At 41.4% G+C, this 26,545-nt stretch overlaps 1 protein-coding gene across 2 annotated transcripts in view; it reads left to right on the top strand.

The window, feature by feature from the left end:
* The window catches only part of LOC124157864 (zinc finger protein squeeze-like), a 346,653-nt gene that overhangs the window by 281,905 nt on the left and 38,203 nt on the right, over positions 1 to 26,545 (top strand). The window contains exons 3-5 of one of the 2 annotated variants that reach the window (XM_046532916.1): positions 16,438 to 16,527; positions 18,700 to 18,748; positions 19,484 to 19,824. In XM_046532916.1, coding sequence (XP_046388872.1) covers positions 16,438 to 16,527; positions 18,700 to 18,748; positions 19,484 to 19,824 — 480 coding nt within the window. The remainder of the gene's footprint in view (positions 1 to 16,437; positions 16,528 to 18,699; positions 18,749 to 19,483; positions 19,825 to 26,545) is intronic. The other variant, XM_046532917.1, reaches the window with a different exon arrangement.

Below are 26,545 nucleotides of genomic sequence, written 5' to 3' on the forward strand. Positions count from 1 at the left end.
TAGAAGTCCGTAAGCAAAGAAGCTTGTTATTATTGCGCTCAGGAGGAGAGAAGAGCATCCTGATTTCAGCTGCTTTAGCCTGAACAGCTTTCGGTGAAAAATGATTTTGAGCGTACAAAATGTTGAATACACTGAACCAATCATCTCACCAATAAGTCAGCGCGTACAATAGGACTTTTATTTCACAGAGGGTTGGAAATCATTTCACCCAAAAATAATAATTTAAAGAATATATTTTCAGCGATATTTTCTAACATTTACTCACATGATGGAATCTTGATTCATTCTCTCTTCTAAATTGATATTTCTCTTATTGTAATTTTCTATTTCTTATCTGTTAAAATTTGTCAAATGACTCTAGAATATTTCGAACAGTCTGAGTACGTGACTTAAAAATAATTAATTGGTATTTACTTCATTCAATATCTATCTTCCGCTTGTTATAGAATTCTCAATTTTTTAGTTGGGATCCCAACTAATTTCGGGTATAACTACAGTCTTGTCCTCACTGGGCTTGATGCCTCTTAATCCCCTGAACATCCTGTGGCCATCAGCAGCTGCACTTGCATGATGTTCACACTTTTTGTTTTTTTTCTTTATCCGTCGGTGGGAACAAAAGGAGAATCGTACATGTTGTAGCACTCTGTGTGGTCGAGGCACGAGCGTGTAAATATCCGACCGAAAACTCAGCCGTGTTTTTTATTCTCTCCTCGGCGGCCATCGCACCCCTCGCCCCTGGTCGTCCCTCTCGGCCCTTCCCCGCGTCCCGTCCACTTGTTTCCCCATTCGCGGTGTACGGTGTTGCTGATTCACCTTCGAGGGAATTTCTCAGAGGAAGGGCAGGAGAGAGTGATTTTTGGCTACTGCGCACGCGGTCGAGTTTGGAATTCAAAATAACACATCACGAGATCCCTCTACCCATGCCCTTTCTACATTTTCCCATCAGGTAAGATCCCCGATTGGCTAATTCCGTCGAAAGCATTGTTTGACATTTAACGGCTAATTGTTTTTAACACGTTGCTTATTTTGATTTAAAATTTTATTTCCATTCGATGAGAATATGTGGACGCTGAGGGAAGTGGGTGATAAGGCATTGGAGACGTCCTGAATATGGGAAAAACCCACTGGGTAGAGAAGAGAATGGATAAATGGAAGAGGAAAGGGGACAAAAAGGTGTTGGATATTGTGAAGGATGAGAAGTAACTTAAAGGAGACGCATGTAAGACAGAAGGTTTGGTTTGAGCGAATACTACGAGCAACTGATACTGATAACTGTCAGAGGGAAGAATGTTGGGCAAGTGGGTAAAGGGGAGGAAGAGATTTAGATTTTTAGATATAATGAGAGCGAATAGCTCTTATTGTGAATAGAAGAGGGAAGCTCAAATAGGAAGGGGGGCCAGACGTCTTGGAAAAAAATTCTTCATTGAAACTAAACTTAATCATTAGAATATCTTTTGTAAAAATTGAACTGAATTGAATTAAACGATGGATATTCGGGCATAATATAATGTGTTACTATTTTTCCATTTACCTTTATAATATTGGCATTTTTCTGATGTCGCAGGGCTTGTATATTCGCCACAGCTTTCGGAGACCACGCAGCCGCCTTGATTTCTCTGTTTTTGTTTACTATGAAGGGAACAGAGCACTGAAGAGAACGCAAGTGTTCAGTGAGAAGCGAAAATTCATCCCCTATTCTGCAAACGGATACGTTACATGCATGAGCCATCAAGTTATCGAAAGACCTCTCTCCTTGTTATCGCAGCCCATCCAATTGAATTAAGTCATTCAGAAACTCTGCGGGATATCAAGTTCCCGGTTTTTTTCCTTCACCTCCGTTCTATTCCTCACTCTTTCTCTCCCTTTCAAGAAATAAAAAAATTATATGTGGAAAATAACGCAGTCTCATTCTGGGAACCGCCGTAGTAATCGATTTCCATTGGCTGTGTTAAAGGAGAGGGAAACTGTCGCTTTTTTTCGGGAATTTTTTCATCGTTTCCCGTGAGGGTTGCGCGTCCTGTGCCATTCACACTCTACGCCCGTGAGTGAGGAAGCGTTTGAAGTCATTATTAGCGTCGCCGGTGGCTGTGACGTCGAGGATCGTCCCTCTTCGCCGTCGGACTTCCTGCGGCGTCGCTCAATCGACGCCCTCTCCTCCTTGCGTCTCCGCCTCCTCTCTCCCACGGCAGTCCGTTGGGTCGACGCGAAAGGGTTAAGGGCAGGACGCTCTCCTCAACGAAAAGGGGCTTGCCCGAGTGGAATGAGCCAGAGGAGAGGTGATAAAAAAATCCGTTTGTAGTTACTTGTATAGCCGCGAGTCTGCTTTGGCGTTTTAGGAGGCGTTGCATACTTCGTCTCCCCTACTTTGAGTTAGTTACGTTGGTTAGCGCTGGACATGTGCCGTGGCTGTAAACATTCGATGGCGGCGACAGGAGGCTTTTTTGCGACGGGATTATGGTCTCTACGGCGCGAGAGTTACTAGCGATTAAATATTGAGTCCTTGCAATTTATAAGTGCAATACCAGGTTAAATATTGAGTATCCATCAAGTCCTAAGTATATTCTGGGAGATTCTAATCTAGTTATCAGCAGATTAGTAGTCGGCGCTGCGGTATGGACTAATTTTCGGTGTCGGCAGCGCGCCATATACTTGCTGTTACGGTGGCATTGGGAGGTGCGTCTAAAGCAAATTCCGTCTGGAGAGTGCTCACGACTGGACTCAATCATGAGATTGTACGAAAATACACTCTTTCGTTGTATATGTGATAAGATATGAGCCTTTTGTGTGGGCAACTCGACACCAGCCGATTTCCTCTTTCCAGTGATGCATGGAGGGAAAAAGGTCGTTGACTCTGGATAAGTGCCTCAAGTTACCTCACATTTTTATTTCGAGCATATGTTCGACGTCTTCGCATCATTTATACAGCTCGTGGATGAAGCACGTTTGAATTATTTGAAAGGAGATGTCTAAATTCCTGTTGGCTCAGAAGCGTCCGGTTATCGCAAACTAAGATATCAGAAATTATTTAAGGTTTAAGCTTCCATCATCATCTTTTCCTTGACATAATATAATCTGCCACATCAAAGATAAGTCAATCTTTTTCAGGAGCTGGCGGTGTATAAGTAGTTTTTCCGAATATTTTGCCCTCTCAGCTTTTTTATCATTAGCTACAATTTTTTTCTTTGATTAATATTTTAACAAGAATGTTGGCGGAATATATTACGCTTCGATATATAGCTCATTGGTAGCTAATCACTTTAAAAAAATTTCGATTTTGCAATACTTTTTGATGAGCATCATCCTTCTTTTCTCTCTATTATGTAAGTCTGTGACGGTGTATGTATGTTGACCCTCGAATTCATACTTGTCATAAAATATTAGTCCAGATTTTGGAAAATATTACTTATTTTATAAGGTACTGATTGCGTGTGGAGTCCAAGAGGAGGTGCATAAATTTTCCCTGTGTGGAATTGACTTTTAATGGTGTATTTGAGTGTGACTCCACTACTTACAGTTTACCGCTGTATATTCCGCCATTATTTCTTTTGAAAGAGCCTGAAAGCTGACTTGGAGCAAACGTCGAATATTTTCTGTTGGTAAAGGTGCCTCAGGTGGTGATGGTGAAATGTGGGAAACAGATTCGGAGATTATTCCCAATTCTTATCTTCTGCGTTGCCAAAGATAAGGTGGTAACTCTTCATCACCAGAAGCTTGTCCTTCGAATTGATACATGAGTTCTGCGTTGTCTACTAAGATAAAGGAAAGTATGTGAAAACTGCGAGTGATGGACCGGCTAACTCAAGTCACGCCTTTTTGATGAGATTTTTTTCTTGGCGGATAAAAAATCGTTCTTAAGGCTCTCAGATTGATGGAATTTCTAATAACCTGCGTAGTTTCCTCTGCTCCTGTAGGCTCAAAGAAGTAAGGCTTTATTATAATAAGAAGGCTTTATTATAATTACTGTCTACGCAAGTTTTATTCGAGGATAAAGTCATATTTCTGGGTGATATATATCAAAACTGTAATGCTGGTAACAGCGTGCATGTTATATTTTTTTTTTACTTTTTTATGAAAGTATGTGGCCATTTTTATAGCTTTCGCGCAATGTGTTTCACCTCCACCGGCAATAAAGACTCGAGTTTTTTATATCATAAATAAATTCGACAAAAAATTCCGTCCATAATGTTCGAGCCATTTGAATTTAATGTACGCTCTCTTAAGTCTCCGTAAAGTAAACCGTGTCCTTGCTAACGTGAATGACTAGTCCGTAGGGCATAGTAGAAAAGTCTGGGCGATCGGTCTCGACCCGGACTGCGTAATTGTGGCGGGAAGGGACTTCCTTAATGCTTTAATGTGTAACGGCGTAATGTAAAGGAACGAGGCGGGGAGGGGAGAATTTGCGGGACCCGCAAAGTGGCCTTAGAAGCAATACACCCCGCGGAGGAGAAAATGGCGTACGGAGAGAAATCCCCGTATAAAAAATCGCCGAGTGCAGGAGGTGGGATGAGTCAGTCCGCAGTGTCGTCGGTTTTCACCGAGTAGAGAGGGCACCTAGGCTACTCGGCTTAGCAGAGGTATACGGCGAAAGGGTTGTAGTCGCTCGTGGGGGTAGGCTGAGGGAGAGTTATCCCAAGGAGAAGGAAGGAGAGAGAAAAAAAAGGATGGTGGGTAGAGAGAGCGGGGTGAATTTGAATGCGAAAGGGGGCAGGGGGAAGGCGATAAAAGGGTGCGCATGTGTGGGGAGGGACGCGAGGGAATTAGGACGGAGGAAGAAAGGCGAGCGGGGAGGGAGGAGAGAATTTAGGGAAATGAGGGGCGATCGCCGCGGGCGATGGTGGCCTCTTCTTTGAGTGCGCCAAGAAGGAATGTGAGCCGGGTGAGACACCCGGCGCATTTGCGTATTCGCGCGGAATCGCGGTCTTCTCAGCGAGGAGGATTGACGAGAGTGAGTGAGAGAGACATGGAGAGGGAGATTGGGAGGCGTTTTGGTAGTTTCCATCCGTGGAGAAGTAGATCGTAGAGCAGGTTAGTTGAGGAACCCATGGGTGTGCAATATTCTCCAGGGGGCTGGAGCCAACTCATCATACGTTTATGACGCGGGACGCTCGAGAGTCTGTTACTATGGAACTAGAAAGTTAAATAAGTTTTGAGGCCTAATGGGAGATGATGTAGTAATATCGAAACCTAGGTCGGACTAATTTTTTTATAATCGTGGAAAATCGCTAGTGTTTGTTTCAGTAAGGAAAAATTCCACTCCATCACCCTTAACTCTTCGGATTTGTATGAATTGTATTGGTTGGAAATATTTTTGCGCCAATATATTTTTGTGGAATAGCTAATTATTTTTTATTTTAACTTTTCATTTTCCCATTGGCGTTACTTTATGTCCACTCGACGCGACCTCCAGTCTTCGTTATGGCCCGAGCGATCGTCCGCGACTCGACCCAAGACCGCTCAACTTGTTACAAGTAGACGCCCTGAGTTAATACAGAGAATTTATGCGCATTGTCATTGGGAAATTTTTGAGATTGAGTTTTTTCGATAAGGACATATTTAGGTCTTTTAAATAATTTTCCGTGAAAGGCGCTGCCTCACTGTAATGATAGAAAATTATTGTCAAAATAATTCTTGCGATTCATCTACATCTACATAATACTCTGCGAGCCACCTCTAGGGTGTTTGGCAGGGGGTGATCAATCACCAGCATGCAGCATGCATTTGGACTCCCATTTGGATTATAGGTATAAAAAATACCCGAGAATAGGCCGTCGAGAAAACGGATCAAGATATTGTTATCAATATTCCATAGAAGTATTTAATTACTAATCGAGCAATGATGGATAATAATTTTCAGAAAGTTAGTGAGTTAGGAACGCCTTTGTTTGAGAGCCTTATTCTTGACGTTCTATCTCACTTAAATAAATTAATACAAGGTAGTGATCAATTTTAAGCTGAGTGTTGTGGAGCAATGTAAAAAAGGGGCGTTCTGTTGGTGCAAATGGTAGCTGTGATATGGGTGTGTAGTTGTGATCGTGACGAATGCTCGAGGGTCAAGTGCATGGGAGTGTTAGAGGGATGGTCCTTCGAGTATAGCCGTGGTGGCATCAGGGGCAAAGGCTTGCTTGTGTGCTCTCAAAATGCGTGATAAGGGGAGATAAGGTGGAAGGACTGAGTGAAGGAAGTAATCTCTTGCGATAAGGCAACGAATGAGGCGTCGAAGTGGACGGCTGAAGACACGGTGTGAAAACCACGTGGCGCTAAGGACAAGATGGCGGTACTCGCGGAGGGATAAATTACAATTAGTGCGTGGCAACGTCCCATTTTGGGATGATCTTTGGGCTCAGAATGAAATTTCCTCGTCCAAAATCACTCCCCAGGCCAATAAGACAAGTGTCTCTTTAATAGGGCTTGAAAGCCTACTGTCACATTCTAAGGAATTTCGTGAAAACTAGAGAGACTATGATTAAAATAAAATAGTTGGCTTCATGCTAACGATTTTAATTTTTTTGACTCTAAAGTTTTCAATTATCTCTATGGCAACTTGCTCAATTGTTTTTATAGTCGCGGCCACATTAGAATTTGATATTTTTAATCTTAAAATGTCCAACCATGGTTTATTATCATTTAGATACATCCGAATAGTCGTTAGAAATATCCGAATTTTTTAAATAAATTTTGCATTTTTTATTAGGGGCTGTTTTTTATTAAGGGAAGTGCTAGCGCCTATATCGCAGGTTCTTTTGGTCGACCTTTGGCAAGAGGCAGCCGCGAGAGTAGGTCAGTGAGTCAAAATCACAACTCCGGGATTATCGTTAAATACAAGACTCAAATCTAAATGTCTCTCAGCTGCAATTTTTCATATTCAGGAATGGGTAATTTGCATAAGATATTATACACTTTGAGCAATTATTTTTTTCGATATTAAATGGGAATAATGATAAAATGTTTGCGGATTGAAAAAAAAATTATCATTATCTATAACTTCCTCCAGGGAAAGTCATAGATGATAGCTTAGAACGTTTTTCTAAACGCCAAATTGCAAGGATTTTAAAGAGTTCCACGCACTTGCCAAGGATATTTTATCTTGTTGTGAGTGGCATTCGATCTTCCCAAAGACTAGGAAAGTGCCGTATTCCTTGCGTGGCGAACGGAAGGAAGGAAGCTGCTGTGCCGGAGAGGAGAATGGTGGCGAAGAAGTCATACGTTGAGAAACACATTTTGCAGTAGAATCTTAAATAACTACATGAAATAAAAATAGTATTGAGTGAAGTTTTTCCTTCCTGGCGCTGGTTCACCTCACGTAAGAGCAGGTTCCGAAGGTGACGAGTTGCAAATGGGAGTCGTTTGAATGCTGCCGATCGATACTTCCAGTAACGACTGGCAGCAAGGAAACTTCAAATTCACGGGTACACCATTTGCGAAGAAGGTTAAAAGAGATAAAAAGGAGGAGTTCGTGAATAGCAAAAGGAAAGAGTTGCCGACTAAAAAAAATCTGCGGAATGGAGGCAGAAGGGTGACAATGGAAGATGTTTTAAGGCATGAGGATTAAGGTAACTTCAAAGGCCGAAACACATTTTACGGGTAACTTGTAGCCACCAGAAGAGAGGATTAGGCGAAGGAAAGGGTGTAGGGCAGTAGTAAGCATATCTAATGGCCCTCGTATCGGAGAGCTTTCCGAAAGCTTTCATTGTATGGCTTGGTCCAGGAGGAGGCGCACCCAAGCGGAAGTGCCCATCGACAGCTTTGCCTTGAGGCTAAATACGTGCTCCAGAGACTTCGGATTCATCGTTTCCTCATGATCGACAGCATCTCATTACGAGTCTGTATCTTAATACCTTTAGCCGTGTGAATCGTATCCTCATTCAATGCCCGCTGGTACAGTGCCAAAACATTTGAGTGCGACTTTGAAAAAGTCCGTTATTGTAGTTTTCTACCACTTATAATGGACTAAAAATGCAGGAATTTTTACCGAATCGTTATTATCATCTTTTATGCCACCAAAAGTGAAAATCAGGGGTTAATCGTAATTTAATGTAAAAAATTATTTACCTGCATATTTTGATTACTAGAAGATATTCCACGAAGTACGCTTATTATGTCATTGCTTATTTACGTGAAAACCTTTAATTTCCAAGTCCTTCATTCCTCACGGAAATGCGTCTTTGATAAAATTTGCAATCACATTTTCTTTTATACTCCTATTTATTGTTACCCTAACGTTTACTTCCACGAATCGCTTCCGGAAACACGCACGTACGAGTTAGGTTTGATGTAGGTAAGCATGCTTCAATTATCATTCAAAAGCAAAAAAAAATCTTATGATGCTGAATTCTAGTGCAAGCTCTTTCTAAGTCATGACCGATTTGAGTAATGTGATTTCGAAAGAAACTCGCAGTTTATTTATTTTATTTCTTTATTCCCCAACCACCGAAAACAGTGCATATTGGTCTTTTACTTCGGAGTTCTTCAACAAGATAACAATTACACATGCACAAACAACCATGCTCTGGATAGTGGCCACCTACTCAGGCGAGACTCGAACCCGCGAGCTCTTGCTCAGCTGGCGAGGACTTTACCCCATCGCCACCGAGGCCGGCGATAGGTGACCATTAAGCTAAATGAAAATGAGTGGCAATGAAAGACGTTAATTGTAACTGGCGGAAGACAGCCGTGCGTCGGGTGACGAAATTTTTCGGGCCGCTCTAAGCATCTCACTGTGTAGGGGGGAGAAGGAGACAGCCGGAAGGTGATGAATGCCTTGCGTGGCGAAAGGAAGGAAGGAAGCTGGTGTGTTTGGTAGGAGAAAGGAGGCGAAGAAAGGCACAAAAAAGTGAATCTTTTTACGGCCAAGGCGAGGGAAGAAGAAAGTAAGTAGCGACCCATTCAGGACGCCATGCGGCGTGGGGGAGCGTCAACAGAAGGACATTGTGAGGACGAAGTTTTGGCACCGGGTGTCCCACTATGTCCCCACAATCTCACACACACGTACAAATGCGTGCATAGAGACAACCCTGCTCTTACGAGGGGAACGCGGAGTATTGTTACTATCACCTTTCTGGACAGGAAGAAGAAAAAGTTTTCGGACGGAGAGGTAGGTTGCATTATAGCGGGACGGAGCAACAGCAACGAATGGCGGGCTTATGATTGAGTCGGAGGTACCAACGTACTCTTCTTCAACCATAGCCTCGAGTAACAACGGTTTTATCTTCATGCTATCAAAAAAAAACATTTCAAAAGAATCAAATTTCTCTCTGATCATATATATTTGATCCCTGATGAATTTTCTTTTAACTTAAATGGATAATGCTGCATAATGAGGTGAAAATTATGGAAAATGGTGATTGATGTTATTTTTCAACTTCGCTGAAAAATCGTGAGGGTGAGCACGCGAGAGGTGGTAGCCTTGCGTCTAGCGTGCGGGGGTATGCGGAAAAGGTGGATAGGTCGGACATCCCTCCCCCTCCCGTGCACCTTTTTTACATCCCTTTACTCTTAGCGTACCATCCCCCCCCTAACCCTTTCCTCCCATACAAACGCCTTAACGATCCGGCTCTTCCTAACCACCCATTCCTCGACCCGTTAAAAAAAAGGAACATACCCCCATGAGCTTGAATATATTATTTTTATATATCTCTGTCTCTCTCTCTTTCCCGTTGAGAAGGAGAAGTGGGGGGGGACCCCCTTAAGCGCATCGGTCCGTCTGTCTTTCCGTCCCAATCGGCCCATGCAAAACAGGTTCGACCCAACCATCATCATCTCTTCTTGCATATAGCACCACGGATGCCTCTTTTTTTTCACACGGCTCTCTGTCTCTCCTCGTCCCATTCTCTTAAGAACCATCCTTACCCCCGCCCGGCTCCATCCCCATTCAGTCCCCGATCTCTTAAAAAAAGGGGTTCCCGGATCCCTAAAGGAAAAACCCCTTTTGTGTTTGCATGAGTTAGAGTGGGGAGAGGGTCCCAAAAAATCTAACCCCTTCCCATCCTCCCTCCTTCGGCCCTCACCATCACCACCGGCGATGGAAGGACTCTCCCCCTCCCTTTTTATGTCCCTTATCGCGGACACCCCTTAACCGCACTGCTTGCATCTCTTAACCCTTTGCGTATTAACTACCTGCCCCTTTACGTCCCAGTGTTTCTCATCTGCACCGCTCCTGTGCTCCGGAGATCTCTCCATCCGCTTCGCCGCCAACGTGCTCTTCGTATCTTTTTGGATTTCAACCTCTATCTTCTTCCGTCAGCGCGTCCGTTTTTCTACGTCTTCTTTTTTCCCCTCATCGTCAAAAACTTTGCTTGCCCGGTCTTCTTCCCTTCGTCTCTCTAGGTTTGAATTTTAAATAATGAGTCGCTTGTTCACCGAGAAATTACACGTTCCTTCTATTAATTTTTGTTTGCGAATTTATCATCAAATAAGGAGCCCTTCCTTCGTTGGATTTTCTTAAAAATTTCTATTATATAATCCTTTCCAACTATTTTTCCAATATTCAAAGCCCATTCTTTTCACTTAGGTGAAATGGATAGAGATTGTTTCGCATGAAAACATATCCAAGATATCGAAACATTTATCTTCCTTTCTTTCCATTTTTCATGTTAATATTACGCTATCAGCTATTTTATATACTTTTGAGAGGCGTAAAATAATGTTTTGAAAAAGTATTTGTGAATGAATGACAAAATTGGGTCCTGCATCTTAAAGGTCTTTTTCGCTGTATGCGATAGTGTTACAGGGAAGTCTTGCGATGCACTATATATGCAAGTAAGAAACAGTGGTAAATATTTCGCTTAAAGAAAATTTATTAAACCGAAGGCGTCGAAGTACTTACTTGTTAGATTGTAAAATTACGCTGTAGTACTACATTAACCTAGTAGAAATTTTCCGCAGCATAAAAAAGCGAAATAATCCCATCTATTCTCTATACTTCATGATATCATGCTCCTACTTCTAAGTGTATAGCTTTTTTCTTTCATGTATTCGAAACCTTTATCGTTGACATGGACATGAGAAGTTAATCTACTTTAGACGTAAGCCATTAGATTTTCCGTTTCACGTACGCGTGCTTCTTTTTTCTGCGTTCGTTTGGTTTTTTGAGCGACCTTCAGGTTCCTCTCCTGAAACCGCTCTTTTTTACCGTCCGTGAATTTTTTGCCGCAGGCTCGGAATCGACGCCGGGGACGATGCAAGGCTCGCCTCAGAGACAGAGTTGACTTAACCACTTTGTTGTGACACCAAAACAGATGTTTTTCGCCGCATTCACCTGTGCTTCCAAACCTGCTTCCCGAGATTGCTTCGAAAAAAGTCGTGAGATTTCTCGGAGTCGAATCCAGGGACTCGCTTTAAAAATCCGCGAAGCATAACGCATTATCTTAATGGCAGAGCGAGAAAATGGGCGCAGAGCCATTACACACCTGATGGACCTCGGCGTATTGCAGCCGTGATGACTCCCTTGCAGACTGGTGTATTGTTTTAACATCTCCATAAAGCTAATTGAACCATCTCTATCTAACTTACGCGTAGCCATTTATGCATCTGAGTTTCTTTTCGACCCTCGCTTAAAACCAGCCCCATTCCTCCTCAATTGGAATCGTTGCGATGAGAATTGTGGGAAAAAAATATTGAGAGATGTTGGAATTGGAAGGGAAAGGGAAGCTGCTACTGGCGGGAGATTGGAAAAAGTTTTCGATTCTAATTGAAATTTACGAGATAAGGAACTTTCCGCACCTGATGCATCGGAAATCTTGGGGTGCGCGGCTGGGCTAATGTGCATTTTCCCCCGAAGTCAAGAAAAACTTTATTGAACGATCCATAAACCTTATTCGCAAAATGGCGATGGTGAGGGAGAAAAAATGCGTGCTACCCTGTCTGCGAAACCATATAATCGATCCGGCTCCTGACTTTTTTTTAACTTACCCCGAGGGGTTCATAGTAATTGAACCTTGGAAATGGAGGAGAGGAAGGGGATCGAAAGAGAAGCGACTCATTGCTTGACTTCGCTCATCTCTTTTTCTGCAGCGTCGGCGTAGCATCGTCGTTTCTTTTAGCGCTAAACTCTAACCGACACCTATGGTCGACCAAACAGCATCCCTCTTCAGTGAAGGGAGGGGGGCTTTGCTTCCATCACCTCGGTGACTATGTCCCCAGGTGTGTATCCTTGAGCAGTTCCTGCCCCTTCCACGAGCGAACTCTAGCGAAATCCATCGAGACATATCTTGAGGTGGTTGAAATGGTAATGTTTGGTGTTTGAGAGCCCATATTAATAACTGCGTCCATAAAATATTAGGTCCATGTAAAATATAATGATATACCTACGTTTGAAAATTTGGGACTCATTGATCTTGAAGCAGTGGAAGCCGCCAAAGAATTTGCATTTTCTTGAATCTTGCATTTTTGCCTTCTTTAAACCATGATTTGACTTACTCCTGGACGGTGACGTCAGCAAAAATGATGAATTATGTTTTTTTCCGCTATGTACCTTTAATCAGTAATATTCCTTGATTTTATTTTCTATCGTTTATTACCATAATTTGTATATAATATGTATTTCGTAGAAGAAAAGAATCTGGACGAGAATCAATCAGATTCAGAATATCTGGACAATCATAATTTATTTTTATGTTAATTTTTATCAAGCTCTAAACTATTTCGTGTTAAAACTTCGTTGTATATCTATGAAACTAACTCGATGACAAAATACTTCTGCTTTACTCTGAGATGTCTCAAAAGAAACACATGCGCGAAGGTAACGCAAAACTTTACATCATCAAGGAATATCCACTCACCTCAAGAGAATGTCTAAGGCTACAATTTTCTATACACCAACACACACCTCGTTTGAGACGTAAGATATTTTCTGATTTTGAGGGCAATACCCGGAAAATATGTTATAAAATGCCCAAATTTTTAAAAATAACGGTCCAAGAAAGTCTTCAAGAGCATAATGAAATTTTCTTGAAAAGTATATTTGCTTCCTTCCTCGGAGTAATCTCCGTAACGCTTATCGTAGATTGCGGAATTCGATTCCTCGATTGCCTTATGGGATAGGCTAGTAATGCTCGTCTAGTACATAGTAGATGTCAGCGTCGGAATTTCTAAGGAGCGCCACTTGTAGTGAGAAAACAACATTGTTTTTTCCGTGATGCAATCGATAGTAGCTGTCATTTGCTTCCACCACGGCGATTCGTCAATGATGGAGATTATCTGAATGCTAAGCTCTCAATGATTTGGTGATATTTCTCAGGGTCTCATCGATGTTTTGCCTTTACGAGTGTTTACACCTCTCCAGAGTAATGCGCAATCTCTCAAGAGCGATCATTGAAAGCCGTTCGTATTCTGCAGCGGAGACCTGTCGCAAGAACTTTGAAAATTGAATCATTTATTTTCCTACCCGCATACTCTAGTTATTCTCATACTGGTGGTATTGAGATGACATCGGAATTTCTGATGTTCATCGGAATTTCGGAACTTCATCACTAGGCATACATACATAGCCTCTTTTATTGAAATCAAAAATCTTCCTGCTCCAGCCATTTATTCACTCTTAAGTTCATAATAAAAAAACACAAATGTTGCTGCACACTTTTCATGAGTTCTTGAGAGCGTTTGGTTCTCGTTCTCAGAGAATTTTCTTTCCCGATATATTAGAGAAGGAATCGCTCATGAGCTTGTAAACAACAACGAACCTTGCGAGGATGATGTGAAAAAGTTATTGATACTGACGTATATTTTGAAGGAGAAACAATGCCGCGTGACGTAATTTAAGTTTCATACGAATGTGTTCTGGCCTTCGGTATTTCGTCGCGAATAAAGCTCGAGAAGTTTGCGATGGATCGAGAAACGGAAAAATTCTGTTTGCATTATTTTTCAATCTCTATCAAAATCGACGACGAAATAAAGTTAGTGAAGGAGCCCGTTGTTAGCAGTGCCTCCCGCTGTCGATGGTGGGGAAAGCGATTGACTCGCCCAGCCTGTCAGTGAGTGAACCATTGATGGAGCGAGCGGCACATCGACGGATAGTGCCGAAGACCTTATTTACACAGTGACGTGTCGCGCACCCTCTTGCACACGTCCGAGCGCACAAAAGGGGTTCGGTTTACCCTTCCGATCATCGACGGGTGGGACGCGTTCGGAAATGCGCTCCGAAGGCCATAGAGGCCCTTAAAAGGTTCGATTTTGGGCGGGGGAATAACTAATACACATTGTAATAATCCTTCGACGCGAGCCAGTTTGAAGAGGCAGGCGGTTGGCAGCTAACTCCATCGCGGAATCCCTCCATACCGCATCCGATGGTGATTTGAAGGACCGTCTCGTCTTCTTTATCCCCGTATTCTCCATCCTCGAAAGAAACCGGGAAGGACCTTTTGAATGGCCGCAGGCTGTCCACACATCTTTATTTGACCCTGTTGAACTCAACGTGGCTACGTGGTAGAGGCCGGTATTGAAACAACGTGATTTCTTAACAATGCCGATGTATAATTATAGGAACTGGAAAAATGAAATGAAAGTCTTCAAATTTCATATTCTTTTCAAATTCTGATTCCTCTCCTTCTTCATTAGTTCTTAATTGATGCAAATAAAATTGAGGACCAGTGTGGAATCATAGAATAAGTGAGGGGAGAATATATTAGATAGGACTAGGTGTCCTGTATTCCCTCACCCCTCGAAATGAGGAAAGTACAGAAAATATTTAATAGCCATACATTATTTAAAATTTCGTGAACTCGCCTTGAAATATCTTTCCTCCCATCTAAAGATATTCTTTATTTATTGCAGTGGATAAATTCGTCTTACTTTATTAATTTTCTTTTTAGGACACCAAATTACGTTTTTTTTCTACGCTATTTCTATGCCTTATTTCTCGAGACAAAAGGTGGTACGTGCTGAGGAATGGAAAGAATTGCGCGAGGCCATGTCGATTGAGCCATTCCCAAAAATCACTGATAATTTTTACGCGGTTATATGCTATCCCGAAAAAGGGACAGAAAAAAATGAGTAATATGTGAATTAAGGGTGCGCTAAATGGGGAACCGGGGCCCCTTCTTTTGAAACGAGGAAATGCTTAGCTCGTTTAGGCTGTCAAACGCTGGTCGCCATGGGCTGTCGTAGTACCTACACTTCATATCCATCTACTAGTACTATCGCACTTTCTTAATTTCACATAAATATGAAATTGGTGTCATTATTTAAAATTACTTCACCTAATCTAGCATCAATCTTGCCTTAACACCCCCTCGAAGAAATGAAGATCCCAGAAACGTAATGTATATACCTACGCTTCTGCTTTGATTCAAGTGTTACCAGTAAGGTCTTGCCCGTCCAATTCGCTCTTGCAACCCACCGTCTTCCATCCCTTCCCATGTCTTATTTCGCGCGGAATCCCATGCGAGGTATTGTGCGCAAGCGCCGGTAACCTCCCGACCTACGTCGATGAGGAGGCCGTGGGGTGAGGTCGTATAAGGAGGAGGAGGTCCATTGTGGAGTGGGTGGGTGGGGGCAGGAGGTCTTCTCGTGTGCGGCGTGTGGGGAAGGTCAGGGCGATAGGGAGACTCACTCACGTACCACCCACACGAAACCTCCCCGCGCCGATATTTTTTTCTCCTTTCAAGAGGACGGACCCATGGACTTCTTTCGCTGCGGTGGTCCACCCGTAGAGCTTGTGCGTTTAGATCAGTGGTGCATGGCATGGCAACACTACTATAAATTCAGATTGTACGGGCGAAAGCTCTCTCGGCGTGTGGAAGGGATCATAATGTTTTTTCGGGTGTTCATCGAGTTTCTCGTTGTCTAAAGACGGTTTCGCGAGGCTCGCAAGTTGAACTTTTTTACGAAACTACTGAAATAACTCTCCACCTGTTATAACTCTTCCTTCATGAAATTATCCTATTATACCTTTTGTGTCGTTAATACCTCATTTGTGACTTTATTTCCAAGTTTTTTGAAGGAGTAACCAAGTTCTTAGGCTAAATTTTCATGGGTTTTATAACGTTCTCATTTGTTTGCTAGTGCTGAATATTTTCATCGCTCAGTTAAAATCAAATTCCGCCACTAATAAGTTCTCTCAGTCTCCACGAGTTCGTAGATGGCTCTTGTTTGGCATCCTTTTCCTTAAATACCTCTTTCGATTCATATCAGCTCGCAAAAACTTTTAGCATGCAAAATCGAGGCGTTATCATGCGCCGTATTGGCGAACTGTTCATTTGGTGGAACAATAAATTTTGGTATTTACATAATAGCGCATGATGTAACTGTTTTTTTCTAATCCTTCAAAATTTCTGATTTTACTTCAAGAGGATTTTTTATACATGTTGCATGGGGTGGGGTTTTCAAAATTTATATCCTGTATGTATTTAATTGGAATGAAATGGAAATACCCCATCCATAGAGTGAATAAATAGGTCCTTAATTTTCTCACGCGTCCTTTCCTCACTCCTTCCTCATGTGCAGCAATGCGCCAGTCCGCACGCCAAGGAAGCTGAGATGTCATGGCCTCCTCCAAGACACGGAGGCGTCTTCGGCAGCAAGTATGGCTACGAGGTGAGCATAGCTCATTCAGGGCTTGATAAATTCCATCAGTAGCAATATCTTCCCGGGAATATTTTTTCTTTGATGTATTATTGATCAGTACTTTTTTAAGTTTTTTTTGTTAATTTTGGATATCAGGACATCGAACTTCAATTCAAGTTTTAGTTATGAAAGTCAACAGCTTAAATCTGATTCGTTAATTTCTCCCAAATTCTTAGTAGAAAGTCTTAATGAGAGCTTTAGGTACCTATTTTCCAGTGGGAATTCGTGGATTTCCATTGCCGATTGATAACGCCGGGAAGATGAAGAGGAATGTTTAGCTGTCATTGTGATTCATGCGGAACTCGTCCAATAATCCCATTTTTTCATTTGATTTATCACGTGAAAGTTGTCCATTTTCAACTAGGTACACCAAGCGTTCTGAATGCGCTTGACTCAGTATCCACGCTGGAACAGTATAATCTAAGGAGTCATTATATTTCTCTGGACTTCCAACTGTAGTACTTTTCCTGTGTGTAATAAATGATCATTTGGGACAAGTTATTCATTTATACATAATTCACTCACTTAGTGAGCATAAAGGCAATGTCTTCGATGTGAAAAATTCTTTTTACTGTGAATCTTATAAAATACGGGAGAAACAGTTACTTTTTTCTTGGACGGTCAAAAATCATCATAAATGAGTCTTTCCTACATATACTGCATAGATTGACTAGTTTCAACCTAAGCAGTAAATGTAGGAAACCCATTTATTAGGCATGAGTGCCGGCGGCGAAACTCATTTCGAAGAAACACTGCAGCCTTAAAATGATTGTCACGACCTTATTTTTAATCACCCAATCATTTCATCACCACTCATCGCACGATATATCATTACTTCATCCTCAGTTTCCTATCATATCTATTTTGTGAAGTTTTTCATTCGCATTAGTGACGTTGAACGAAGACTACGTTAGTTATAGTAATTCTTCGCCAGGATGTTTCTCTTTATCCAGCTTAATTTATAGTGAGAGGTAGAATGGAGGTAGATCTTTCCTTTTGTGAGTGTGTAGATAGGTGAAAAAATTGTCTTGATTTTATACGGATATTCTTTTGGCACTTGTAATAGTTATTACTATATCTAATTGTATTCGAACCTCGGAGGAACACCTCAGGTCGTAGACTGATCCTTTTGTATTCATCCCATGGTAGTTATCAACTCTGCTTCATTTCACAGCCATTTAGCATTGATAATTGACAGCTCATTGCCCCAAGCTCAACCAAATATATAAAATAATCCACCAAGAAGAAACGGTGTCATCAATGGCATATGTGGTCTTGATAAGTGTGTTGTAGGTCACTGGAATTCTCTTCTTACTAAATGAGATACATTCTTTTCTAGTTTCTGGTAATTAATTATTTTCTTGATAAAATTCTATTTGCATTTATGTCATGTAGCTTCGAGGTAAAATATTACGGCATTAGTGATATTAACCTTGTTTATTACATCATATTTTCGGATTCTCAGTTATAATTATCGTGCGGTATGCCCACTGGCCTCTTTGCCTGAGGCACTTAGTTAATTAAAGCACTAAATTACGTGAGTAGGTACATGTCTGTTGGATTCTTCTGAAACCATTGTATTTGACGGATGCACGGTATTCATACAAATAGCAAGATTTTCACTTTGATTAGCATATTTTTGCCGTCGGCAACTTTTGTCAACTCCAAAATTTTGTGACGGTTGTTTTTTATTTTGTCATACCTGAGTTATTTCAACCCACAACAAATACTTGGGGGCCATTTCATTATGGGAAATTGATTGTACCTTTATGAAATAAAATTTTGTCTATCGACCATCAGAGATTCTTAATATCCATTTGCTTATTTTTCATAGCTTCTACATTGATTCCAATAAGGGCATGGTCCATTCCGTTGCCTGATTCTTCTGATCCTTAGGTTTAAATATTTCTCCAATGTTGGCCTAAACGGGGCCTGTCTTTTCCTAGCATCAATCCTACGAGACTTACTCTCACAAATTTCCTTATGATTGAAGTCCTAGTCTCCATTTGGTGAGATCCTATCCTTGACTGCTGTAGTCATTTGAGTATTCGCTCTGAGTGTGTATAATAGTTGGGAAATAAGCTTAGTTAGTAAGTACTCTAACTGAGATATGATTTTAACTCTAGTTTTCTTTTTTCTCAGGCCAAGATGAACTCAGCCGATCTGCAAGGGAACCAATCTGGTCCAAAAGGTGAGTATCAATCCCTTGATTCTTAATTATGAATATCAAACGCTAGCTACAGTTTCAGCGTATTTAATGAGATTTTCGCTATTATTTCTACGTTTTGGCTCCGCTTTCGGAGAAATTTGCTAACCAATATGGTTGAATTCACTTTGAAAAAGTATTTAGCGTACATTCGTTCTTTCCTGACGTCATACCTTACAGCAGTTAAACGCCAAGGTGTGTTGCGTTAGTTTTTTTGATCAGTGATTAAGCTTTTTCCCTCCCATTCTTTTCATTAATCATATACGACTTCTATACCATTTTCAATCCATTGAAATATCCTATAGTTAAAAATACGTTCATAAGACAAGAATAAATGTATGCATATCTTTTTGCTAATATTGTGATTCTACTGTGGCATGAAATACCATTAAATTCAACCTTTGTAGTCAAATTTTGAAAATGAAACTTTTACGTGGCTTTTACTACAAGTTCACTGCTGGAAAACCTTTTGTTATCTCACTGAGATATGATTAAATTCTGATAAAATGTCCAAGTGTAAAATACGAGTATACGCTTTGTCTCTTCAGTGTTGAGGCTCAATCTACCAAGTCTAGTGTGCAATGGGACATATCTATTTACTTGTATGATCAGAGATGAGTACTTGCGCAAGTAATCGTTTATGCACTCAATTAAAAATAGGTTATGCATTCCGCTACCCAAAATTCTCCTCATCTCACTGAATCCTATGCGTTTTTACAGGAGAGGGGTCCTCGGATGACGGCGGAGGAGGTGGGGGCCGCGGCATGGAGCCCCCGGGGCCGTCCCCGTACGGCGGGGGCGGCGGTCCCCTGCTCCTGCCCGCCCCTCACGCCCCCTCCCACCCACAGCACCGCTCCGCCTCCGCGGACGGCGGCGGCGGGATGCTAAGCGGAGGCGTCTCTGCCCCCGTGTCGCCGTCCCACGGCCCCGCCTCCCCGGCCACCTCCCTGCCCCCGCTGGACGCCGCCTCCAAAGCCGGCGGCTCGCCCGTGCCCCCAGGCGGGCTTGTCCCGCCACACTCGCACCCGCCCTCCGCCAACGGCAGGAAGTTCCAGTGCAAGGTCAGTGCCTCGCCCCTCTCAGTCAACCCTTAAATTTTATTGCATTGGTTTGAAAATGTTCTAACTGTAATTGTTCGATAACGACTTGATGCATATAAATTACTATCGGAATTATGATCTAAATTTGTACAGACTGGCTTTTCTTCCATTTTGGAGCTATAGTATTTTACTAAACTTATCAAATTTGATTTATAATACAAGCTAGAAGTTTAATTATTTTTATTGGAAAGAAACTTCCTTCAGTATTACAATTACAACTTAAGGTAAAAAGAAAAAGATTGACTTCCCCAGAATTTTGGAGGGAATTGAGAGTATAAAAATCTAATATTAATAATGAATTAACTAAATTGCCTAAAAAGTAAAACAGCAGCATAACGCCGAAATCATTTTCCTTGGAACCAGCGTGGCTGGAGATGGAACCTTTTCAAACCAATGCAGCGGTTTTAACGTCGACACGGCAGTACTTTACTGCTGATGAATGGAGAAAAACCTTCTTCCATTAGAAACTTGAAAAGAAAATCCCTGATGAGGCAACAAAAACAGACACTGGTCAATGTTTGTGGTTACGGTTCCATTAATTTGTTGTAGGTATATTTTCTTGATGCATTAGCGTTGTTTGGCTCCAATTTATCTAATTTTGTATGAAAATGACATCATTCTGAATTTATATCGTTTTTCTGTAAAGCTGGATATTAAGTGACAATATTTATTTGCAGAATAATTTTTTGCGACCTTTTTTAACAAGTTAACTTCAGATAGGTATATCGATGAAGTTTGTGAACCCTAGCGCAAGAAAACGCATGCTTTTGGACAGAAAGCAGCTTCCCAAATATACTCTGTCTACTTCAATTTTTTCCGATATTTCATACAAATCAACTGTCGAGAAAATTGTAATGGTAAACCATTTTTTCTCCAGACTAATCGGAAATTTGTAAGAGGTGAGATGTTGTGCAAGACTTTTGAATGAATCGAATTGAAGAAATTACTTCGTCCATCTCCTGCGCTAAAACGCTTGTTTCTGCAATTTATGACCCGCATTTTAGTACTTTTCATATTTTGACACTTTTATTGATTTCATTGAATATTTTTGCACTGCTCCGCTGCCATAATTCCTACCTCGCTGATTTCAAGAAGAGCATGTAATTGGAACTTGACCTTTATCGTGAAAATGGAACACGAACGCGTTGAATAAATGACATTTATAAATGCGAATACTAAATATTCTTTACATTATAATTATAATTTTTATCCTGATTTGGGCAGTAGCATGATGGCTAAGCGTGTTGTTGTTTGCTTTTATAGGCTCATTCTTTCATATAACTTCTGATTTGGCGTACGCCAACAAAAGTTTAATATTTATCGACGTATTTAGAGACACTTGATTGCACTTTGGGTTTCCACGGTATAAATATTCCTCTCCATTTCTTGGTTCTTGTTCCTAATTTCTCTCACATGCATTATATTTTTTAAATGTATTTTCCTAGTGTCTTTTTTTGCTAGCTATTTCGTCTTCAAAACTTTTACAAATTTTATAATTTGTTCATAAAAATACACTTCCCAAAGTAGGAGCTTTGTCGTTATCCGACTGGAACTCCAATAATGGACATAGTTGTGAAATGGTTGCTCGTAATCAATTTCTCCCCGCCTTCGCCGTACGCATCTGAAAATTCCGTTCCATTTGGGCCATCAGAGCCGCAGGATTATGACGGACTCATAAGCGGATGCTTAACCTACTCGGTGGAGCGGAAGTAATCGCCCATTCTAATCGAGGCATGAGGATTACCTCAGAATTCAAACGTATTACGAGCATGCCTAGTATGGACGTGTGGGTACATGCCGGAGCGTCATCGGCAGGGAAGAATTTAGGCCTTGGCGATATATTTCGAACTATGTATATCGATATGATAGTTTTAATATGTCTCAACTGTGGATATATCACGACCACAATATAATATCGTAATGCCGACTATACACGATGAAAAGACAATGATATATTGGGATAATTTGCGATTGCTAGATTGCCATGTATCACTATGATTGCGGTAATCATCATAATGACGATTATAGTAAATTTTGAATTAATTTTGATTATAAATAACGCTACACAGGCTAGTTAATTTCCGGGGCGATGTATCTCAGGATTATAGCACAAGTTTTATGTAATCAATTAATCTGGAAAAGAAGCAAAATATAACCAGGAAAGTGAGATTGATGCATCCTCTTGATTGAGTTTACTCCGGGCTCGAACGGTTGAAATTGAGTGGAAATGAGAAGTATCCGACGCAGTCAATGATACATCTCATCAATTTGACCTCCGGGAAAATACTAAGAAATTAATTTAATACTTGGAATAAATAATTATTTCGTTTTACGCATAATAACTGCGCTTAAGAAGTAAGTTTTTTTTCAATCGTAGGTCTGGAAAAAAGACCGGTCGAACGGGGATGATGCATCCTCTAAAGTGATGTCCATGGAAACATAGTGAGGAAGTTTAATTCGTAATCATTGGTAACGTGGAATATCTAGGTATTATCTTATTATCAATTAGGTATGTATTAACAACATGTTTAACCGGCAAATGAAAGATGGATGGTTGTTGAGAAATAGTAATAAAAATCTGAAACTATCCTTTCTTGTGGAGGACGTATTCAAACACTCTTCACTCTCCAGCACTCCAAAAATAACAGATTATTATATTCATAAAGGTATACGTATAATTATTGATAATATGGAAACGTAGTTTCAGCCAATATTGAGGGCATTGCGTGATCGAGGGCTGGCGCTCTTAGCCTACCGAATGGGTGTCCGGGTGGAGTGGCCTCGCCGTCCGCTGCCATCCAGCGCCCTCCCCGTCGACCGCCGAAAATTCCACCACTGCCGCCTCGGCAGGCAGCAGCTGCGCGGAAATAGCCCGGCCCCTCCCACCCGAGAATTAGTCGGCCTTCGGAATTATGTTCAATACACGAAGTAATTGGCGGAACAGGTATAATAAATTGCGCCCATAACAAATGACACGGAAGGGTTCCAAAAAAAAAGCTCGCTGGGCCCGCTTCCCCGTTTTTTGAAGATTGAAGGGTTCTTTGGCTACGTCCTCGTCAAGAATGGATAGTTTCAGCTTTTTATAATTGTTTCCAACCACCCTTCCTCTTCTCATTTGTCAGTTTCCATAGTTCCAACATCCACGAGATTCGAAATGAGTTTCCTCCATTAGCACGAGGGCTGTCGAGAAAGTAATAGACGTTTTGTCATGTCGCGGCACTGGGTGGGACAAGCGCCGCGATTTTAACGTCGTAGTGTTCCTACTCTTCGTATCTTGCGCATCATGCCTATCGTATTTTGTATACAGAGGAGTGCTAAAATGAACGCTGCAATTGAGAATCTCGCCAGTTATCAAGTGCGAGTTATGATAAGTTTTTTGTTGGCGAAAATTCACAAACCGATTGAAATTTATCGCCAGACTTGCGATGTGTACGATCAAAGAATGCCAACTCAGAAAATTGAAATTCGCGAAACAAAACATGCATCAGGGAAAACTCTTGTTTCCACACGGCATCGCTCGTCCACGTATGGCAATTCGAACCCAGTAGCTCTTGGATGGTTTTGGATGGGAAGTTTGCATTAACCCGCCGCACAACCCGGATTTGGCGCTGACGGACTACCCGGACTACAACCTGATCCAATCAATGAAGAAGTGGCTCGCTACGCAACAATTTGACACTGACGTTGAACTGCATGACGGTGTACCTTAACCTGTAGTTGAACTCGCAATTGGCAGATTTCTGCTGAGAGGATATTGAAGAGCTTGTGCTACGCCATAATAAATAACTTAAATTATATGGCGATTATGGACAAAAATAGTCAAAAGAGTTTAGCTTCAAAACATATATGATAAAAATAGTTATTTTCACTTTGCTTGTTTTTTATCAAATCAAAACGTCTGTTACTTTCGGGAAAGCCCTTGTATTTCGCAGTCGTGGTGAAAGACGGGTTTTCAGGGGCACACCTTAATGGCCTATGACCGCTTACTAGGACAAACAATACTTATCTAACGAGGCTGATATCAAAGCTGTAATCAGCGTTCCATTGGTTTAAATTTACCTATTGGCCATTTTTATTTTTCCTGTCGGTTTTGATGAAAGTGTTTCCTTTGTTTTTCGCTTTGATTTTAATATTTCTCGGCCTAAATTTAGGAAAATAACTGTACAAATGCACAATTTCATGATAAATTCTTATCAACTACTATGGAAGTTTGCATTTATTCATCGTTGATCAAATAATTTCCAATAACGGTATAATTTTTGTTGTGGTGCATTATGATGCATCCTAATGTTTTTTTGTTGAAGTTAACTTGAAATAACAGTACAAAACAAATCGGCGATTAAAGTTGATAAATATGTATTTTTGGCTTCAATCGATCAATATGTTTATCGTCTTTGAAAATGTATTAAGATTTTCTGTTTTGTCTCTGCTCACTTTCTAACATCTAACGTATGAAATGTATGATTTCCGTGTTTGTGTGGTTTTTGGAGTTTCTCATTTTTATGCGACGCATGGAGTAGCTTAAAAATAAGGAAATATTTTGCACTGAGGCGATTTAAAGGCCTATTGAAGTAGGCGAAGCTAACCGTGGATAATTTACGGCGATTTTTTTTTTTATTCCGAGCATGCAGATAGCATTTTCATAATGACTTCACCAGAATTTTCGAACCTCTTTTCGGGTAGTTCTCACCTTGCTTTGCGAAGTGTCCCTTGACACGAAGAGAATCACTTTTCCCTCACATTTCTTACGTCACACTTGAGGAAATAATCGGCTATGGCCCCGAGTAGGAAATAAATTCCGGCGCCTGAATGAAAACTAGGCAGAGATTTTTTCTCCCGTGGTTTCTTAAGAGGGAAGGCAAGAGCCACCCCCGCCCATAGTAACCCCCCCGTTGAAGGCGAGTCAGGCCGGGGAGGTTATAGCGATAGAAGTCAGCCGTTTTGATTTGTGTGTGAGAAAAAGGCAACAGAGAGAGTGTGAGGAAGGGAAAGGGGAGTAGGGAGGAGGCAGTTCGGCCCCAAATGTGTAGGAACGTCCTCTTCAGCCCTAAGATCCCGGAAGAAGACAGTGCTTCGGTGCGAGTGTTCGGATCGTCTCATCATCTCGCTTGTGACAATTCACTAAAAAAAGTTTTTTCCAACAGTCGTTCGCCATTTTTTTTTGTTTGCGGAAGTGGTAGAAATATAAATTTATTATAATTATAATAAATGTATATTTCTACGTTATATATCTATTGTAATTTATACAATAACATTTAAACTCTGCCAGACGTAAATGCCCAATCTTTTTACTTAATGTGTGTTAAGATCTGTGCGAAAGTTTTCTCTTTGCTCTCTTGCATTCTGTCGGCCCGAAGACCATCATTTTGCTGCACTTTCCTAAGTCTCACTTTACGAAATAATCAATAATTGGGTGGAAATCAAGAACGATGCCTGAAGAAAAACTCGCTAAATTTTTTCTTCCCCATTATTGCTTAAAACGACGTATCGCTTATTCTCTACAAGCCTGTTTCCCGGTCTTATTTCTAGTTAAAATATCCTCTATCGTCTTGTAATTTTCCGAGTAAATAGAGTCCACCCGTATAAATAACCACCTATATTACTAGCAAGAAATGAAAAAGTCACCTCGGAGAAAAATACTGTGGTAAAATTTTCATATTTGAGATACAGTGAAGTGTTTGAAATGGGCTATTAGATACTCCTAGGCTGTTAGAATATTTCATCATAATTTTAAAATAAGTAGCACGTCACGAAATTAGGCTGACGAGCAGTAGTGATGCGCCCTCTTTGGAGGTTAAGGGAGAGCGGCCACCACCCAAACTAACCCCTCCACTTACTGACGAAGTGAGGGAGGAATGGGCAATTGAAGTCACCCGTTTTTATTCGTCTTGTGAAAAAAATGGGAGTAGGAACGAAGAAGCTCGGCCTATATGTGGAGGAAAACCAAGGAGGAACTAAATACCGGTGCCCGAATGAAAACTCGGCAGAGTTACCCCCATAATTATTTAAGAGCACATTACTTTTGCGCGAGTGGTTTGGTTTCATGACATATTTATTATTTAAAACTTTACAAACCATTATCGATTCAAATTTTCAGGGTACGTTGATTCAATGATCATCTATATACCAGGTACGAAAATTTTACCATGGAGAAAATGCTGCGGTAATATTATAATATTCTAGTTACAGTTAAATATTTTTACAATGGTCCACTGTATATGCCATGATAAGAGGAAGCGTAAATCTTAGCCAAGTAATGCGTCGGGAAGAGCCACCCCGTCCAGCTTATTCCTCGTTCAGAAAGCCTAGAGGGGGTTTTGGCGATTGAAGTCATCCGTTTTGATTTGGGTGGGTGAGAAAATTTGGGAGTGGGAATGAGGCAGTTGGGCCCTGTGTACGGAGGAACTCGCCCTCCGAAAGAGGGAGATCCCGGAAGGAGACATGCTAGTCTCGGGAGGTTCGATGCGCGGGGGGCGAACACCTGCACTGCCATCCTCTTATATCCATCCACCCCCGCCCCGCCCTGCTCTCTGGAAGGGGGCGTGGGAGAGAGCATCCCAGTCGAGTCGTCTTCTTCGGCGCAGATGTCGGAGCCTCCCTCTCCCACCCACCCTCTCCCCCGGAAGCTCTTCCCTCCTCCAACCCCCAAACGAAAACTCATCCCGTCGATCCGGCCCGACAA

Source organism: Ischnura elegans, chromosome 4 (assembly GCF_921293095.1).
Source record: "Ischnura elegans chromosome 4, ioIscEleg1.1, whole genome shotgun sequence".
In the NCBI taxonomy this organism is placed as follows: Eukaryota; Metazoa; Arthropoda; class Insecta; order Odonata; family Coenagrionidae; genus Ischnura; species Ischnura elegans.